The sequence below is a fragment of the Engystomops pustulosus genome, chromosome 5 (genome assembly GCF_040894005.1).
Source record: "Engystomops pustulosus chromosome 5, aEngPut4.maternal, whole genome shotgun sequence".
Taxonomy (NCBI): domain Eukaryota; kingdom Metazoa; phylum Chordata; class Amphibia; order Anura; family Leptodactylidae; genus Engystomops; species Engystomops pustulosus.
The window spans coordinates 63,092,829-63,114,525 of NC_092415.1; the positions used below are offsets into that span (position 1 = coordinate 63,092,829).

The following is a 21,697-nucleotide window of genomic DNA, read 5'->3' on the forward strand; positions in this document are numbered from 1 at the left end:
AAACAATGAAGTTTCCAATGCTATCAATTTAGAAAACTATGACAAATTGATACAGAAAGTATTTTTGAAACTTGTATAACTTTTCATTTACAATTCTTAACATTTATTTACTGAAACTGACGGTCGGTGGCGGTGACGTTAAATGTCCAGCACTTACGTGCCTGTTTCTTCACGCACTAGGTGCAACAGTTTTTAGTGCAAAAAATGATGTAAATTAGTTGGCATTGGCAGGTTCTAATTTATGTATGCCCCACAATGTAATTGTACCTCCTACTCCTGTCCGAGGAACTAAGAGCCGCGACTTGGAGAGAGCAGGGCGTGTGCTCTCTCTTAGCTTCTCAGATGGGAGCAGGAGGTACTATTACACTGCAGGGTGTACATAAATTAAAACATGGTGATGCCGGGTGATGTCAGCCTGAGGGCCTCCAACTAATTTACACATTTTTTAAATTTACACACAAATTACACAAGTTTTTCCTTTGTTAAAGCGCTGTTAGTTTCTTTATGCACTAAAAACAGTTCCACTTAACGGGCATGTAAGTTCTACACATCAGCCATCAGTGAAACTGATGGTAGATGTCCTTAAACTTCATATTTCCTAATGGCTTACCACAAAGCCAAATATTACATTAATATGTTAAAAGTTAAGAGCTATAAATTTTCCTGTCCTGATCCCATTTTTTAAATTTCCATGTCCATACTTGTAAGGAAGAGCCAAGAGCAGCACTGCCCACATACATTTTTCTGAAAAAAGTTGGCAGCCAGTGTAGCAAACCTCATGTAGTATACAAAATAAAGAAAGGTATGGGTGAATATCAGGTGGTGTATTCCGTGGCCACTTTATTAGGTACACCTGTCCAACTGCTTGTTAACACTTAATTTCTAATCAGCCAATCACATGGCGGCAACTCAGTGCATTTAGGCATGTAGACATGGTCAAGACAATCTCCTGCAGTTCAAACCGAGCATCAGTCTGGGGAAGAAAGGTGATTTGAGTGCCTTTGAACGTGGCATGGTTGTTGGTGCCAGAAGGGCTAGTCTGAGTATTTCAGAAACTGCTGATCTTCTGGGATTTTCACGCACAACCATCTCTAGGGTTTACAGAGAATAGTCCGAAAAAGAAAAAACATGCAGTGAGCGGCAGTTCTGTGGGCAGAAATGCCTTGTTGATGCCAGAGGTCAGAGGAGAATGGGCTGATAGAAAGGCAACAGTGACTCAAATCGCCACCCGTTACAACCAAGGTAGGCAGAAGAGCATCTCTGAACGCACAGTACGTCGAGCTTTGAGGCAGATGGGCTACAGCAGAAGAAGACCACACCGGGTGCCACTCCTTTCAGCTAAGAACAGGAAACTGAGGCTACAATTTGCACAATCTCATCGAAATTGGACAGTAGAAGATTTGAAAAACGTTGCCTGGTCTGATGAGTCACGATTTCTGCTGCGACATTGGGATGGTAGGGTCAGAATTTGCCATCAACAACATGAAAGCATGGATCCATCCTGCCTTGTATCAACGGTTCAGGCTGGTGGTGGTGGTGTCATGGTGTGGGGAATATTTTCTTGGCACTCTTTGGGCCCCTTGGTACCAATTGAGCATCGTTGCAACGCCACAGCCTACCTGAGTATTGTTGCTGACCTTGTCCATCCCTTTATGACCACAATGTACCCAACATCTGATGGCTACTTTCAGCAGGATAATGCGCCATGTCATAAAGCTGAAATCATCTCAGACTGGTTTCTTGAACATGACAATGAGTTCACTGTACTCAAATGGCCTCCACAGTCACCATATCTCAATCCAATAGAGCATCTTTGGGATGTGGTGGAACGGGAGATTCGCATCATGGATGTGCAGCCGACAAATCTGCGGCAACTGTGTGATGCCATCATGTCAATATGGACCAAAATCTCTGAAGAATGCTTCCAGCACCTTGTTGAATCTATGCCACGAAGAATTGAGGCAGTTTTGAAGGCAAAAGGGGGTCCAACCCGTTACTAGCATGGTGTACCTAATAAAGTGGCCGGTGAGTGTATGTAGGAGATGCTTCGTTAATACAGTGATGACATCATAATCATGTTTATAGTGCATATAGTACAGTACATATAGTAAATTACAGTGTCATTCCTATATATATATATATATATATATATATATATATATATATATATAGATATATATATATAGATATATATATATAAAGCTGAGTATGTGTATTTATGTCCTCTAAAAAAATATGAAACATCATGTTTACATTCACCAAATTTTGCACAGCCGCTCTCTGTGATTCAGGGAACGTTAAAGACTGGGTTTGGAGCTGAGTTTTTCACCCTGTGCTTGCCAAAATACACTTATTAACCACCATATACAGGAGCCATTGTCTGCTGCTGCTGCTGAGCCAGTTAGAAGATGAGCTGTGATTGGTTGCTGTTTTGCCACAGGTGATCAATATGAGCTCTCAGCTTTGATTGGTTACTATAGACAATGAGCATAAGACACTTAAGTGTGAGATAAGATGGATGGAGGCGGGGAGACAGGGACAGAAATAGAGACAGTCAGGGATAGTGACAGAGAGAGACAGACAGGCAGGGATAGTAACAGAGAGATGCAGGGAGAGTGACTGAAAGAGAGAAAGACAGACCAGCAGGGAGAGTGGCTGAGAAAGAAAGACAGACAGGCAGGGAGAGTGACAGAGAGGGAGAGACAGACAAGCAGGGAGAGTGACAGAAAAGGAGAGACAGACAGGCAGGTAGAGTGAATGGGAGAGAGATAGATAGATTTTTGGAGCACTTTACTACAGTATGTAAATAAATAGTTAAGACTGCTAGATTTTTTACTCCACCTTGTATGAATTCTGTAGAAATTATGTGCTCAGACGTGGAGCCTTTAAATGTAAAGTGGTTATGTATGCTGCGTGGTTAGCAGTACCAGTAAATATTTCCTAACATTTTTTCACTGCTAGCAAAATATCTGAAGAGATGATCCAGGTGATTACATCTTTCCTCGATGATGAACATGGAGACAAACATGTTAAGAGCTGAAATTGTTTACTTTGTGTTATGCGAGGGCCCTGGAGACATCAATGTGCTGGAGAAAGCATTTAACATGCTGCCATTTTATGGATTGGATCAAACTTGCATATAACTGCATGGCTGAACAGACACAGATCTCAGTAATCTGCACTTTTTCCTAAGCATTTCCAAAGTTAAAAGTTGACCTTTTTAGTGTGCAGTAAATGAGTACACAGGAGCATGTGTAACTTCCAGTACAGTGATTGTATCCATGTAAAGGGGTGATTTGTTCTGCACAATTTAACCTCAGTACAAAAGGAAAACTACTTTGTTTTGGAACCACAACCTCCTCATGCATGAAACTGTATGTAACAAATGGCCTTATAATCACAAAGGCAGATGTTACATTATAGATCCTATTAGGGAGAACTGCAGTGATATAAAATGGTCCTTTTTTGATGTACGGTTTAAGGGTTGAAATAAGGGTCAAATGTGCTCCAAGATTTTAGTGATTCAAGGCTCAGAACTCTGTTATAGTTCACTTTAACATTTTATACTAGTTCTGAAACCTACACCTTAATACTTTAGTAAACTTTTGACTTTTTAATTTTGAGCATATTGGGTATTAACAGTATTATTTTAATGTAAAATAAGTGCAATCAAATTGCACTTATAGGGAAATATTTGTAACTTTTCTCCCTTTTTGTTTAGCTTTGTCCACAGTACTGGCCAGAGAACGGAGTACACAGGCATGGCCCCATTCAAGTAGAATTTGTATCTGCTGACTTAGAAGAAGACATCATAAGTCGAATTTTTAGGATTTATAATGCTGCACGGGTAATTAGTTTTACTGTATGTAATGTGATGTCATGTATTTATGTTTCAATTAATCACATGTGAGATACACACTACTTAAAGATTACGTGACATCACACACTGCACACATGTTCACCAGGGATATTATTTCCTCGGTATTGGGGATTGATGAATAACTATATAATTATTTTATGAAAATAAGATTACCATTGTCCATCAACTTTTTTTACTGTCATTCTGTTTCTTCTCTGAACCCTTATCACATGATCCCTTTGTTTTTACGAAAAGCTATATGATACAATTTTCTAGCATGTCATGTGATTTCAGCCTCAAGATGGTTACAGAATGGTTCAGCAGTTCCAGTTCCTGGGATGGCCAATGTACAGAGACACTCCAGTATCAAAAAGGTCTTTTCTCAAGCTCATTCGCCAAGTAGACAAGTGGCAAGAAGAATACAATGGAGGAGAAGGCCGAACAGTTGTGCACTGCTTGTAAGTAATGATAAATCAAAAAAGGTGTATTTCATGACAACATTTTCTAATTATGGTGGACAAGTTTAAGCTATACATGTAAAAGGTCCTTGTAAATAGTTTATTGAGACACTTTAGTGATTTATTTCCCCTTTATCCAATCATCATATCCCTAGTCCCCCAGTGTAATCAAGTCAAAACATATTATAGCTTTATAGCTTCCCTTTATTATCCAGAATAAAGGAAAACTAATATAAAATAAGAGTTAAAAAAAAAGTTAAAGTTACAATGTCACCAGATTTTACCCCAGATTGTACTACTTGCCCCCTCTTGTAGAGTATGTTTTTTTTTTTTTTTTTGGAAATAGCTCTGATGATGAGCTCTGAGATGAGTCAAGGTTAGAGGCTACAGGGGGAGTGCCACTTCAGACACTCCAATACATGACACTTCTCCGAATATTTTTTTTTTGGAAATAGCTCTGATGATGAGCTCTGAGATGAGTCAAGGTTAGAGGCTACAGGGGGAGTGCCACTTCAGACACTCCAATACATGACACTTCTCCGAATATTTTCTCATAAAATAGTGAATTCCAAAAAGGATATTTCCTACCTTATTTGTGTGTGGGGGGGGGAGCTAGTAGTTTACGGAGCTAAAGGAAATTGCCAAACACCACGCTCGGCGATCTCTGTCAGCTCCACAGAGTTTAATGGAGGAGACCGGTCATGCGCGGCCGTCTGCTATTAGGAGCGACAAGAGGTATGTGGTACATCACTGAGACACCACTGATCAGCAAGTTAGTGGGAAAACACCTTTAATGGAGTAAAACCTGATGACAGAGTGCCTTTAAGACATTTGGCAAAAATTCAACTTAAACAATGCAATGTCTGGTAGATGCACAAAGCCACAGATTCGGTATACGTATATTCTACTCCCCTCTGCCCTCTTAAAATCACGTGACCTCAGATACCGTGTTGCCATTACAAAGCCTTGATTATTTTCTAGTCCAGTCATCTTTAGCTGTTAAATGGTTAGCTTACCTTATAAATTAAACGTGTACGTCACAAATTGTCATAAGGAGAAAGTATCAAAGTGTAGCAAAAGGTTCAATTATATGAAAAATACTATGCATAACCTATATACAAGCAAGTAGAGATGTCCTGATGTCACTGGAGCCATCCATATCTTAATATCACCAAATCTAATCTCATGTCAAGGTTTAAGAGAGAAAGCTTACAGTACCTGTGTAAAGGTGTACACGTTTAATGTCAGATTGACAGGGGTCCGACACCGAGGCCCCCTACCCCCGACAATAATCAGTTTGAGGTAGTTATGGAGATCTGGTAAGAGTCCTGCAGATTACTATGTCTAGTCCAGGAATAACCCTTTGTCATCCATTGAAACTATTGAAGTTGTTCTATTTCTGTTTAACCATATGTTAAAGCAACAAATGTAGTAGTTATATATGGAATATAATATCTATTTCAGTATATTAGTGTTAGCAATTTTATGCTGATCACTTTAACCATTAGGATGTTCTGGCTTCTTTACACAAGTAAAATGCACCAGAGACTTTGCCTCCAGACTATTTTCTTCCACTCTGTTTGACTATCAGCAGGAAGCCCCTTCAGCTTCTCCTATTGTTCCATGTAAATCTCATGGATTATAAAAGTGATTTTACATTTGAGAAGGCTCCGTCAAGTTTGTATCCCTTAAGGTCAGACGTGACCTTTTAGTTGCATTGAAAGCTTTGAAACAAGCAGTGAAAATGCTTGAAATCCCTTTCATGTAAGTGACTAACCTTCTAGTAAGATTGAAGTATGTTCTGGTTTGTGGAGGATGACTGAAGTAACCTTTAAAAACTGAGTTTTTCAAGGCGATTGAAATAGAAGTCTGACTGTAAAGGCGCGAGTGTTTGTGTTTTTTAATTGTAATTATCTTAGAAGAAGGTCAGAGGTGACGTTCTATGTCACTAGTTACAATATTCATATGTATTTATGTAAAATACGAGACTTACTTTTGTAAGGATAGCGATAAGACAGAAAATTATGAATTCTACCTGGAAATATTTCTTTGATGTTCAAAGCTGCAGTTGCTGATCCTTTGTAAAGGGCGTCATTACTTCTCTTTATAAGCAGATTGTAACCACTGACATTCATTCTGAATACAGTGGTCAATGTTAGGATAATACAGTATTTCCTCTTGCTGTCTTGAACAATACAGACCATGATAATCCTATCATCCTCCCTTTAATAAATATGTTAGTAAACTGGTTTATCAACAATTCCTCAAAGGAGTTTAACATTGATGGCCATATCCGGATTTGAATGAAAAGAACATATTGAAAGTTAAATCCTCAAATCTCCAAATCCTTATGTCCAGTATTTGGTGTACAGTATAGGGGATATTATTCTAAATATCAGAGCAATGTGACTGCTGCTCTCTCCATCAGTTTATAGAATACAAAAAATAGTTTGCGTTGTAGTATTTTTTTTTATACTTATTACTGCTCTACTTATAATAAACCTGGCCTTACGCCATCTCAGGGGACTTCCAACTTTGTACCAGAATAATCCGGCATACCCTGAATTATAGACCAGTTTTTATCTAATGCACGGGTTATTAATGACGAAAAATATTCAGACATCACTGTGTGCACAGACAATTACCGTAATAGAATTGGTGCTATGTGGGGATATAAGGCATAGTGGGGATGGATAACAGATAAAAATCTATAATGTTACATACGGCTATGCCCACAAGTCACCCATGGATTTGTATGTATATTACATTAGGTTACCTGTAGAAGTATGCAAGCAAGGCTGTAGTGCTTTATGGAGCACCTCTGGGCAGAATCTCCATAGCAATAATAAAGCTATAGTTGGCATGTATGGGTATAGCCCTATGTAACACAGAAGTTCCACTAAATCATGGTGACAGATTCCTTTGTGGCTGCTATACATTAGACTAGAGTGGATTTATGCCTAAATTGGTGATTTGATTATAAAGATTATGAAAATGCACTTCATAAATGTGCTTTGCACATCTGGATTAATTTGATAAATCAGGTATAAGTTGGTTGAAGGGTAAAGTGGATTGGGTAGGCAAAAGGTGCAAAAAATTGCAATAATTGTGCAAAATGTATACACCAGACAACAACTACAATGACCGCCCCCCCTCTCTTTCCATAGACTTTAGGCCTGTCCCTTTTATACATGCCCCAAGTTACACTATACACATATACAAAAGTTAAACCTGATCTCTCCTGTGTACAGAATCCACTCCAGCTCATACATTGCATATACAAAGGCTCCTGTGTTAACAGACCAGCAGAAATAAATCACACATTCCTAATTCCATATAGATATTACCATCTGGTTACCTGAGATTTAGTATGCACCTGGGTGGTGGGGGGGTGCATGCTATTTATGGACTTCTCAGGGACCCACATATTTGTGGTTCTACATATATAAGTTTGTCATTCTTCTTGGGAGGTTATGAAACTTGTGAAATTCTTAGTTGTGTCTGTAACCCCCATAAAGTACAATGTTCATAGCCTAGTTTGTATCTGCTTACCTCCTCCTCTCTACATTTCTAAATGGTGGACCCAGAAATACTACCTCTTAATATCAGTGATTTCTGGCAAATTCTGTTAATAATCCATAATCAAAGCTAATGTCTACTTGAGACCAGTACTATAAAGAAGCCATTATAGTTGGGAGCCTGGTAAATATTTTCCATTGGGGCTGAGCAGCTTTATAGGGGTACTCTTGTAACATCATGTTATCACAGAAGGAACCCCCACTGATGAGCAAGTTATAACTATAACTTGATTTTACCGGAGTACCCCTTTAAGTTACATCTCTAGGGCTCTAGTATAGTATTGTATCTATCTACCATATCTACCCTCAGCTTTCACATTTTACAGCTTTCTTTAAAATGTTACATTAATTCCCATTGATTTGATAATGTAGGAAAATGCCTGTGTCTTGGCAATACAAGTAGCAGTGCCATCTCCTGTAGATTATAATATATGCAGTTCCATTTGTTTTATGTGTCTCCTGTTAACTAAATGGCAGTGATAAACATTACACAGCGTATGACAATTACATTGTACTGACAGTTTCCCTTGAAAGCAATTATACACCATTTCTAACCCAAAAGTGACAGGTTGGTAAGTTATAGTCCTCAAATGGCAGGTTTCTCCAAGCAGAGATAAATATATTCTACTGTATAAAACAATCTACAAATGGTCTCAATGTTAGTGTTTGTGACTTTACATGTTACTTTTCTGGGGGGCTGTTTAGAATTGGGCGCAGCAGTGCACTACTTCTAGGTTGATTCACTTTTAGCTCTTTTTTGCTCAGGAACGGAGGAGGCCGCAGTTTTTTTTAAAATTAGTGTTAGTAACTTTACATTTGTTACTATTCTGGGGGGATGTTTACTTTAGGGGGCAGTGTAAGGATTGAGCAGTACTCTCAGTACACAGGAGCCTGAATCACCTTTCACTCTTGTTTTCTCAGGAATGGAGGAGGCCGCAGTGGTACTTTCTGTGCCATCAGCATCGTGTGTGAAATGCTGCAGCACCAGAGGGCAGTGGATGTTTTCCATGCTGTGAAGACACTTAGGAACAATAAGCCTAACATGGTGGACCTTTTGGTAAGTTCTTCTAATTATGTCACTGAATAGAAATGTCTCATTATCTCCCCTGCAGCAGATATCCTGATATGGAGCAGCAATGCCTGACAACATGATGAGCATTTCCTCTCCACGGGGATGGTTTTTCCAAATCTAAAGACAGATCCTAAGGCCTTGTAGAATTAACTTCAAGGTGTAGGATATAAAGCAGTAACCCAGCATCCTAGCGGAATACATGCATCCTATTATTTCCTCTGTATTACAAAGAGCATGTCTACCTTTGTACAAATGGATATAAAATTCATATTGTATATTCTCATCTTGGCTTCTTCACTGCACACAGTCAAGAACATCATGAACAGATGTACTGTTATTTCCAAAATAAGGCAATATTCCTGATTTAGGTAGGAGAATGTAGGGGGCAGATTATTTCAGTCTATCAGGGTATGTAATTGAGCATTCACATTGTGCAGGGGTGGTCCTACAATGGTGTAACCTGTGCAGCTAAACTGAGGCCCAGTAACTAGTGGGGCCTTATGTCACCCTTGAGATGCTCATTATTGTCTATTAGATTGTACGGCTGTAATGTATGCACACAAACGTAGAATTTGTACATGTGCTATAGGTTCATTCATATGGCATGCAAAGTTCTTATATATCGTTCTTTCACAGAGGTCGTTTACTGCACTGCTTTTGTTGTAGCATATCATCAACTCATCTTCCGAGCAGTTGGCAGAACCAGATAACCGCCAAAAAAGCAGGCACCAATTGTGCAATATAGTTTGCTTACCCGATTAATAGCAAGAGTTCTTATTCTTATTCCACACACTTTGTGCCCATTTAGCTGCATATTAAGTAGTAAGCCTCCTGTCCGGTAGTCCATGTCCACATGGTGCCCATCCATTCTAATCATACATTGCAATAAGCATTACTGTTATCATTAGTTCAGCTACATTTAGGGCCTGTTTCTCAAGTGTTAAAATGACCTTCTGAGCCCCGAGCTGATGCGGCTCTTAGGCGTGGGTTATTTTCTAAGTCTTCTTTTTTTTAATCAGAATGAAAAGATCATTGATTTTTCATTCCGGCAGTGCAGCCTTTGTCTGTGAAATACATATTTGTGGCAGGTGCACAGAGCTGAAAGGGAGAATTCCTGCAATGTAAATGCAATGCTTTTTATATTCTCTGACTATGAAGCACATCACTTTTGCTGGAATCATAATGCAGCTCATTCTTGTTCATAATATAAGGGCGCTATTTAATTAATAAGTGATAACAAGAACACAGTCATAACATAGTGTCACCAGAATACTAGTATAAACTTCTGGCTGCGCTCCAGGGGAGGGGGCACTAATTCTATCTCCATGACGCTTGTATCAGGATACAATAGATTGTGTTCCTGAACCATAAACCTGGCGTCTGTTTATCTCAGAACCGGGGCACTTCACATTCCCCAATTGTATGGCTGCTTTATTCAAAAAGTTCTCTCTGTTTTTTTTTTACTTTTTGTTGAGGATAGTTGTTAATATTCTTTGAACAAAGCAAAAGAGAGAACACAGGGAAATGCAGAGCCAGATATTGACATAAGACACTTTATTATTTGTTCCTAGTCATCAAATATTAAAAGAAAAATACGATTTCCGCAAATGAAGATTCATTTGTAAAATTCATTGTATATTCATCGTATAATGAAAAAGTTCTGGAATGCTTTAGAATGTTATATCTGTTCTTTGTGGAACTTTCCTAGTTTACTAGTAAGGTCATATGATGATCACACAGATGCCTTTGTTAAAATACACTGCATTCAATACATGTAGTATTGGAGAGACAATACTACCACACACGGTGCCACATTGTCCACATGTGAAAGCAACATGGGAAGAGAAAAACAATTGGACCGCACATCCACATATCATACAACAATCTATTGCTGCTAGGCTAAATTCTATGGTTCCGCTTGTGCTGAGCTATAGTACCAGCCAGTGGCAGACTAAGTAGGCCAAAGTTGTGACCCGCTTCCCCTCTTTTGCCCTCCTATAGAAATGTTGACTACCTGCACAAAACATATGTATCTTTTGCCCATAAGCAACAAACCATTGTTTTTTTGTTGGTAGCCATTGTGTCATCAGTGTGTGAGGCTCAGTCACATGAAGTGACAGTAGAAGTGACTGTCTGAGCCACAAAAACAGACAGAAACAGGACCTTCTCTATAACTTGCAGCTCTGGCAGTTACACAAGGGGCCTTGGAAACCACAGACATGTGCTAAGCCCATAGAAAAGCATTTGTCCAGCGTACAACAGATAACACATGGACAAGTTCTATGTAGGGTTTTCTGGCAGGGTTTTTGACATACATGTCCTGTATTACAAGTAGCATACGCCCAGTTTTGGCTCAGAATGTAGGACTCACAGGAAATGGATCTGGGACATATTTCCCGGATGGTAAACGTATACTAAGGCAGCAGAGGGCATTAGATCACAAAGTCAGGGACCCAGATAACTAGGATTCTGGATAGAGGGGAAGACAAAGTAACTAAAGGATGGAGCAGAGATGGGAAACTTAGCAGGTTGCAGGATCTCAATGGGGAACAGCAGTGAGGACAAAAAGTAGTTGGGAGCAGATCTAAAGTAGCAGAAGACTGGATAGATGGGCCCTGTGTGATATTTGGTCTGCGTGTGTGGGGATATAATAGATGTTAAGCTCAAGCTAAGCTCAAGTTACTACATATTAGCTGCTGTCTGTCTGAAACACATACAGGCATCAGCCACACAACTCCCTGACTCCCTTCCCAAAAGAGTGAGCAGAAGTTGCAGAACAGGAAAAAAATGTACAGTGTTCCTGCTTCTGCTCACATGCCTGCTGCTGCATTACTTCCATGTTTAGCTCCTCCTCCTTTCCTCTGCAGTCATGTCAGTGTGAGGAAGGGGGGCAGGGGGCGTCTGCCAGATGGGAAAGTATGATGCTGCTAGTGACATTGGGCAGTACATGCTGCCATGCTCCAATTCCCTGACAATGCTCGGTTATCTTAATGGTCAATTTTGAGCAGCCTTGAGCCCCTTCAGGAGCCTTAGGTGCCCAAAACATCCATATGATAATCTGCCATTGGTTGCAGCTTCCAGAAGAAAGCTGTATTGCTTTTCTAATCTTGTGAAACCTCTATAACAAATGTCTGTAAGGCTGGCTGCAGACAGGTGTGTTACATTCATGAAAAATGTTGTCTTTCTGTCCAGTACTTCAGTACTATATATGAATGTGCAGTCCCACATTGCAGAAAGGTACTTCCAGTATAATAGATGACTATGATACTGAGGGTCCACATCCCAGGAAATAGTCCCCGGCAAGGGCACTGTCAGGGACCTACTCCTAATATAAAGTTCATAATTCTAGGACTGAATAAACTTCTAAAGTAAGTCTTATTGTTGAGGAATATTAAACTAGTGAACTTTTCTTCCCATATAAAGCAAATCTTCTAAGCACATCCAATTTCCAGAGTTTTTCTAGTACACTTTTCCTGTCTGGTAATAAAGCCGACATTAATATTCTGATTTGATTCCTGAATTCTTTAAGCAATAAAAAGCTTCAGCTAGAGCAAACTTCAACCGAAAAGGGACAGATTGCATTTTTATATCATGTTTGCCCAGTGAGATGAAAATCAGGGAATAAAACTTCTTATAAAGAAAGACAACAACATAGAGTTAGAGTAGTATATAAAGAAATAACATCTAAGAGATTGAAGTCACCTATTACTTCATATTTTGTCTCTGATTTAGTTTATATGTCTAACACAAATGGAAATACAGTATATATGACCAGAAACTGTTAACTGCATTGGGTGTTGGAACATTGATCGTCCTGTTTCAGCAGCTTAAGGGTGTTCGGGTCCAAAGGTAATTGTGGGTGTCCTCGTAAGGATAACAGACTAGTTGGTTTCAGAGGAAAACTGTACTTGCGTTCCCCTAAACATTAACTGGAAGATTTCCGGGATAAGCGATCAGTAAAACTCACTTGCTGCAGTAGGTGACATCAGGGCCGGTTCTAGACAAAGTGGAGCCCTGGGCAAAACTAAAAGTGGGGCCCCAAAATAAAACTATTTTATGACCAGTCACAGTCAGCAAGAGGCTCCCTTTAGTATGGTAAAACAAACTGTAATATGGGAGAATTTTATAGGAGATAGATGATAGGGAGATTTATGGGCAGCATGGTGGCTCCGTGATTAGCACTACAGCCTTGCAGCGCTGGTCAACATCTGCAAAGATTTTGTATGTTCTCTCTGTGTCTGCGTGGGTTTCCTCCGGTTCCTCCGGTTTCCTCCCACACTCCAAAAAATTACTGGTAGGTTGATTAGACTGTGAGGCCCATTTGGGAGAGGGACCGATATTTTCTGAAAGCAGACACTTGCCCCATTTTCAAAATTGCATCAAAGAGTTTATAGACATAGGCGCCTTCATGCAATTTTGATTCAAATTGAAACATTTTATAAAAAAAAATACTTAAAATTTGACTTTGATGGCAAAAAATTTGATCCAAACAGAAAATATTTACCTTCACATCTCCTAAATGTAATGCATGGACATGTGTAGAGTTCACAAATGTCCCATATTTATATGTTCACATAAATAAATCCACATAATATCACTAAAACTGCAATAACTAGATATCTGCTTTTCAGCTAGACATTTTTAGACAGTCTAAACCTCTCTAATTAGATAATAAAAGTCACTTTTAGATGTGCGCCATTGTATTAGCTGCACAATAACAGAACCCTCCGCGCTTCATAAGAATGAGAGTGAGAACGTCAGGTGTAAATAATGGAGGATGATGGGAAATAAAAACTTTATTCCAGAACATGTGTATGTTTTTGGTGTTACATATAACTTTATGGACATGTTCTGGTCACGGTGTAGTCACATTAGGCGAAGAGGATCGAATGTTCATCGTATCAGTCAATTTTCCCAACAAGAAAAAACTATCACAAAATAAAAGGGAATAAGAGAGAAAGGGCCACATTTATCACTTTTGTGTGCCTAAGTGTAGTAGTTGCGCCTAAATTCTGGCGCACTGTTTTCCAGAATTATCACAAGCTACAACCATCTGTGATAAGGTAATTTCCTGCCTCGTATTAATCACTTTACTTTAACACAGTTTTGGCGCAGTTTTGGCGCAGTTTAGGCGCAATGTTAGATTCGGGCACTTACATGTGATCCTGCTACAAGCTCCTCTCTTCTTCTCCCACATCCCAGAATGAAGATAACACTCACAGCAGCACCCAGGTGTGTGACACCCTGCACCCAGTGACCTCCTCAGCAGGGGCTTCTCCTGGAGGGGATCCCCCAGTGCTGATCTCCTACTGCACCCCTGTAATTCTGTACAGTATCCCCCTCAGACACACTGGTGATACTGTGCAGAATTACATGGGGGACACTTGTCTGTAGTATCTGCAACATTCTGCAACGTTCTCAGCTCTCTTGGTTTGAGCTCAGGATTCTGCAGAATGTTTTGTAAATAGAAGGTGATGAACTGTAAATAGAGTCTGCAGCTCCTGTCTGCAGAGCATCTAATGTCTGTATGATCTGTTCTAGTGTCTGCAGAGTATCTAATGTCTGTATGATCTGTTCTAGTGTCTGGCTGAGCTTTGCTGCTAGAAATGAGCTGTTCTGCAAAGGGGCTCAGTGCTTTCTTCTCAGTTAACGCCACCTTCGGGCTGGAGTGTTTTTGCGCCCATTTTTGCGCCTAAATGAAAAGTTGCAAGTGATGAATATCATAAGGCGCAGCAAAACATCTGGATTGTTAGGATAAATGAGGTAAAGCTGGTTATTTTTGCTGCGCATCTAGTTTGGCAAAAATGGCGCAAAAACGGTGCGCCTGAATGAAAAGGCCCAAAAACAACAGAAAAAAAACAATTGATACATGTGGCCCAAAGTGTGTTCTTCGATAGTTCTGCATAGAGAAGGGTTAAAAACATGAATATTAGTTGATATTATCCATTCTCAAAATGTAGTAACATATAGAGTGAATATTTCCATTATCTGTGAGGTGCAGCAGCTCCTGTGTGCAGCAACTTCTCCCTGCAGCCTGATGGCTAAGAATCTGGAGGGGGGGGGACACTTCAGGGGGCTGTATCTCTGGTTCTGTGACACATAGAACCTCACTTTTTTTTCCTATGAAAGAAGAGAGTCTCCTCTTTTGTATGAATTTAAATTTGTGTTTCTAAGTGTCAGGGAAATGGAGATAATAACTGTTAAACTGCCATCGGGAGTGATTTTTATATATATAAAAATGGCACCTGATATTCTCACTTTAAACCGATCCATGGCACCTAGAAACACAATTCAAGATTCATTTGAAAGAAGAGATTCTCCTCTTCCAGGGGGCAGGGGGCCCTGGGCAATTGCCACCTTTGCCTACCCATAGCGCCGGCCCTGGGTGACATGGAACATTCTGGAATGGGTTGCATCTTAAATTAGAACAGTGCATTTCTGGAGATTATTGACCAACAATCAATGTATGAAATTTTATGCCAAACATTTTTGCCTCTTTGAAGTTTAGAATTGTCTCTGTAAATAAGAACAATGGGGGGAATTTATCATTGGGTGTTTTTGTCTATGTTTGGTGTTTGGCACCAGTTGAACATAGGACAGTGCAAAGTCACTTTAAAATGCACCAAATTCATTATTTGCATAGACTACGTTTCACAATACTGAACTGAATTCATGATTTGCAAATGTTTTGGGGCAAATTGACTCCAGTCAAGCCCTGGCATAGAAATAGGAGAAAACCACTACTAAATTTATCAAGATCAATACGCTCCTTAGAGGAACATGTGCACCAAAAATAAGAACATTTTGCAACAAACACAAAAAGAAAACAATATTATGAGACAAACCAAAAAAACAAATACAACAACATACATAGATTCACTTTATGAGATCAGATAAAACAAAAATGGAATTGAACATAGACGATTCTTTTCTTTTAAAATATATTGAGAATTATATAAAATCATTTATTCATGAAAATATAATTGACCTCGCTGAAGAGCAATGGCAATTCTGCATGAGTTCAGCCCGTCTGCGTCCTACTGCGTGGTCATTGTTGTAATCAGAACATTTGTATTCTCTCTCCTCTTCCAGGATCAATACAAGTTCTGCTACGAGGTGGCTCTGGAATATTTAAATTCTGTCTGATTGCATTGGTGAGACAACAAAAACTTTTCATCCCCATCACTCCCATGAACGATGCAAATTGTTCCTTGATATTTGTGTATATACAATGAGGACTTCAGTGTTCTGCTTACTTTGCTTTCTTATAAATGGCTCTTTGAGGAGCTGGAGAAAAGTGATCTGGGAGCTGTCTGCACTGCCTTTTTCCCCCCATGGTCTTGCTGCCTTCCTGACACGGACGCATCTTGAAGTTTATGGATCGTTTATCCACAGCTACCAAGTCGCCGGATAGAAGCAGCAGATTTTGGCAAATGAATGAGCACAATTACATTCTTATGAAGGATCCATGTTTTGTTGTTTGACTGACTCTTCTGTTATTGTCTTATCTACAATAGTGTTGATTTTTTTTCTTTGTATTATTTTTTGTTCTGTGGAACATGAAGATCGGCACTATGATACCATACAGTTTTTGTTACATTTGTACCGCAATGTGTTAAAAGGAAATGTGACCTATGTATTTATCTGTTTTTAAACAGCATTTTAACAGGTCACCCTTTGTTGAATTATTATAACTTTATTTGTATCATTTGGAGGAAAAAAAAACTAAATAATTAATTTGCAAAAAAAAAAGTAAAGGATAAATAAAAAAAAGATATATCCACATTTTTGTAGTGTGTTACTCACAGTATAACTAAACTGGTTGCTCCATAGAGGTAGGAGACTTTGCTCCTTTAACGGACGCTATCACCTCCCAACTCAGCCACAGGTAAAAGCAACTTTTTGTAGGATACTTTATAAAATGTACAAATGTAGAAATTTATTTTTTATGGCACAGTAAAGAAGACCAACTGAAAGACGGTGCAGAGTACAACTTGACAGTCTTAAACTACTCCAGATTTATCAGCATCAAACACAGTGAGAAATCAGTTGCAGCAGGAAGTCTTATGTGCGACACACTGATAAATCTCCCCCAGTGTATCTCCACATTAGTGCCAACACTCTTTAGTGCTCCTCCACATTCCATCAACACTATCCATAGCTTCCTGTTCATAGTGGTGCTCAAGAAAACTACCCTATTCAGAAAAAGAGTGAAAATTTGGTACATGCTTACAGACGACCCTTAGTTACAGACGGACCTCTCTGCCCAATGTGAACTCTGGTGAGGGTCTCTGGATACTTTACTATATTCCCAGGCTGCAACGATCAGCTGTAAGGTGTCTGTTCCCTTGACAGCACAAAATTTTAAACTGGAGCTACAATTATAAAATAAGTCTGTTCCGACTTACATACAAATTCAACTTAGGTACAAAAATAAAGAACCTATCCGAACATAACCCGGGGACTGCCTCTACTCCCTTTTTATGTAATGGCTTTATGTAATTGACTTATTTTGTCATTTATGACTAAAATAGCTCTTTGTAGGGTTTCCACTAGTTAGACCTTCTGCAATCATTTCGCCTTACAGGATTACAGCATTTTTATTTTTCGTTCTTCATATGCCATAAGGCCACTTCAGATAATTACACCATTGGACATTTACAGCTTATGGTTTGAGTAACATATAGTTAGAAGCTGAAAGTTGCAGGATTTCAATAACTATTTTACCAATCCTGACTGTTATTGTCGATACTGGGTAGAGCAATTTCCTATAGACTTCATCAGGAAAAACATGAACTTTTGTCAAATTTTAATACATGTAAGATTCGTCATCTACTTCCAACATGAATTGCTGCACTGCAGCATTGAAACATTTTCCACATGCTATAAACAACTCAGACAAGTCCAATGGGTGCAATAAGAATCTCAAAGGCAGCTAAGTTCTGTATTTCTAACTATGGCGATCCATAATATGATATGGGAGAGCAACAGCCCTTCTGGGAAAAAAAGCGAAGAATACAAAGAAACTTAGGTTATCAATAAATTGCATGTAAATAATGGAGAATTTATCAAAATCAAGCATTATAAACCAGGGACACTTACTCGTACTACCCAAATCTTTAAACGACATGGTGTCGTCATGGGCATTGCATTGTCTGTCCACTCACACATCCTCAAATGGTGGAAGTGAAATAGCAGCAAAAACATATGCTATCTCATAGAGGTTCACATCGTGTCTTAGCCCACTGTGTCTGAGCCATGCTGCCTTGCCTCAAAAGATAGGTCCTAATCATGTCTGTATGTGCAGCGTGGCCGCACAGCTCCCTATAGAGAGGGGAGGGGTGAGTAGCTCCTACCCTTCCCCCCTCATTCACATATCTGAAACCAGGCTGCACCAAGCTCAGTTTATGGCCCGGTTTCACAAACAGAAATGTGAAAGAAACCTAATGGTGACAACCCAGGGAACATATGACACGACTTATCCTGGGTAAGATACCACCACAGAATAGATTCATTGCATGACAGACAGGGGAAGATTTCAGATACAACCTGAGGGTAGGTATGTAGCACCAAGAGTTTTCTCCAAAGCCAGATATGGAGCAGAATTCATCAAGGAGGCTATAAGCCTATAGGGTGGCTTTAGTCCACTAGGGGATGTGAGTTGTCGGGACCTGGTAGAGGAAAACATCATTTCTGCACCCGTGTGCCCAGGAAGTCTACGGTAAGATCTGTGCAGAAAAGAACTGCTGAACTTTTAGAAAGTAAAAAGTTTTAGTATTAATGAATTTCAACAACATGGATGAGCTGCTCTAAATAAAATGCAGTCAATCCCATTTGTTACAGGATGAGATGACGATCAATTGAATTACCAATAAATATGTTCTGCTTCAAACCAGGAGGAATCATCAGTTGAATGACAATAAGTCTTGAAAAATACTTTCTCCTAAATACAGCAAAGGTTCTTGAAAAATGGAACATGGGAGCTATGAAATGCGCAATATATACTATGTGAACATAATTTACAATGTAATAAAAATTTGAAAAATGATGTTTTGGAAGGTGTACCTGATGGGAAACATAAGCACGTAGGAAAATGGTTAGTAGTCTGATAAATGCTGAGCAGCAGTCTCTCTGATAGATTCATGTGTTCAATATACTATTGTTAATGTAGAGGAATGTTTTAAAAATGTGCATTTCTTAAATTTATGACTTTCCTGATAATACATCCTAAAGGGCAATATATTTCCTTCGCAATATGAAAGTGTAAATGATCAAAATCACAACTGTATAGTTATGCATTATTCAGGTTTCATCATTCAATAAAAGTCATGAGTCACTCACCAGTCCTGTAAGGCTCAGAACAGATATAAGAACTGTTTATGCAAGGTATTTGTTTGGCTTAGCTGGAAGTTTAGTTATAGTGTGATGCTGGGCGATCTTACTGATGGTATCACAATTTGTTGGGAACTGTTCACCCATGATACCCGGAGCGCTGGAGGAGGTAAGTACAGCTTTAACAGCCCACCGCAACCCACCTCTAAATTTTTTTATCAAAGTCCAATAACCCCTATAATGTTTTTGATACTCTGAGGTCAGTGGAGAACATACAATAAGGTGAGCAGAGCCTCTTGTCTCAGGGTGGAACAACCTGCAGGAAGAGGAGGGGTGGCAGAGTCATGAACATATTCAGCAGGACCTTCCTTTTAAAACAAAAGTGCTAAGGGTAGGACACAGGTAGCCAGTACCCGTTACTTAAAGCTCCCAGGTGGCTACAAAAATGGTTTTCACTATACAATATTCCAAAGGTTCGAATATCTAAACTGTATGAAAGGTTTTTGAATATAGTGCTAGATCCTACCCCCAAAATATATGAAAATGGGAATCTGAACTCGCATGTACCTAATGTACAAATTATTACAATCACCAAATCTTCACTAGGATTCATGAAATGTGTCCACACTCAGGAGAAATTATAAAATATCCTGAATTACCAGTACAGTCCTCTGGTTGACCTCGAAGGAGAGGACTGAGTGACTTAGATAGGTGTTGGGAGTGTGGGGGTCCAGGAGGATAATGGGGGGGGGGGTATATTCTGTAATTTACAAGGTTCTGGAAGGAAATAGAAAGCTAAATACAATGGGCTAATTAGCCCAATTAGCCCAAACTCCCGATGAAGCCAGTTGTACTGGCGAAACATGTCGGGGGCTAATGTTTGAAAAATTTTAATTTGCAATGTGGCATAGTCATTAGCAGGCAGTGCAACTACCATTCTATCACTATCTGAGATAGGGACAAATAGATCCATTCTAGACCTTCCAGCCTATAAATCGCTGTCTACAGGGTTAGAATCTTTATGCAGTATTCACTACAACACAGCCTTGCTGGCATAGCGGCCCCTGCTGGGGCAGTAGAGGCAACACTCTAGTCCACTCGGTCTAGGGCAGTGATGGCGAACGTTTTAGAGACCGAGTGCCCAAACTACAACAAAGACCCGCTTATTTATCGCAAAGTGCCAACACAGAAATTTTATTTGTGATTTATACTCCCTTCTCTGTCACAGTTTTCATTGATACCAGCACCTGAGGACACCGATAAAGCAGAAAATAGTCCCAGGTAGTCCTGTCACTTTAAAATAGCGCTGTGCACAGCAAGTCCTGGGATGTCTGGGACTGCAGGAAGATACCTGGAGTCATCTCTGGTGATGGCCTGAGTGCCCACAGAAAGGGCTCCGAGTGCCACCTCTGGCACCAGTGCCATAGGTTAGCCATCACTGGTCTAGGGCTTCAGTTTAGGGCTTTAGTCCACACTATAAGCTGCATTACCCTAGCTGACAGCGCTGTGTAGGACAGTCCACGACATTTGGCCAACAGTGGACTTACAGCAGTCAATTTAGATGGGCATAGACCCCCTATTGTGTCCACTATTTCATATATGTTACTATTGACTGCTTGCAACTGCCTGTGACCTAGTTCACACTGTGTTCTTAACTCACCTTTTGTCCTGTGCACCTAGTGGTCCATGCCACATCAGTTTGAAATATAGCAAAATTACTTTTAATATTCCTAATAAAAGTGATGTTTTATTTTTTCACCTGTCCGGATATGGGTTAATTTTGACTGCCTAGAGGCATGTTCTCCAGAGCTGAACAAGATCAAGGAAATTTTATTTAGTGGTCACTTTTTATGGTCTGAACATATTTAGAGGGTCTAGTTCAGAAAGGGGAATATTTCTTGCTGTGGTTTTATTTCTTTCTGAGGGAAGAGATATTGGTCGACCCATATTTTACATGGGAGGATTTAGGAAAATTTAAAAACAGTCGTTGCAGCCTATAGCAACCAATCACAGCTTAGATCCATAAAACTGTCTTAAAGATGGAAGAATCCAAACACAGTTCGTCTTTGATTTTTGAGGAGCAGAATATTAAATAGAAGGCCCCATTTTGAATGGCTGCTTTTAGACAGTTTTATAGATCATCTGGTTCACAGCCTCAGCCATCAGATGTCAGTTGAGCTGGATGTCTTGAAGGACATAAGTGCAGGTAAGTATTTCCTCACTAAGTGGGCGCTGCAGGACAAACTGCAAATATGGCAAAGGAGATGCCCTCTCTCCTGGTTGCCCCATCCATGGCTGTCATAGCTAAACCATATAAGTTGTTTCAAGAGTTTAGGTGGGGCGTTAGGTATTCTTAATGCTATGTTACTGTTATCTATTGTATTAATCATAATGTTAA

At 39.6% G+C, this 21,697-nt stretch overlaps 1 protein-coding gene across 7 annotated transcripts in view; it reads left to right on the forward strand.

Annotated features, from left to right (window-relative positions):
- PTPRM (protein tyrosine phosphatase receptor type M) overlaps positions 1–16,734 on the forward strand; it is a 490,017-nt gene extending 473,283 nt beyond the window's left edge. For all 7 annotated transcript variants that reach the window (XM_072152202.1, XM_072152207.1, XM_072152203.1 and 4 more), the window contains 4 exons: positions 3,722–3,847; positions 4,154–4,317; positions 8,817–8,952; positions 16,060–16,734. In XM_072152202.1, coding sequence (XP_072008303.1) covers positions 3,722–3,847; positions 4,154–4,317; positions 8,817–8,952; positions 16,060–16,113 — 480 coding nt within the window. In that variant the 3' untranslated portion in view covers positions 16,114–16,734. The remainder of the gene's footprint in view (positions 1–3,721; positions 3,848–4,153; positions 4,318–8,816; positions 8,953–16,059) is intronic.
- The last annotated feature ends 4,963 nt before the right edge of the window (positions 16,735–21,697 follow it).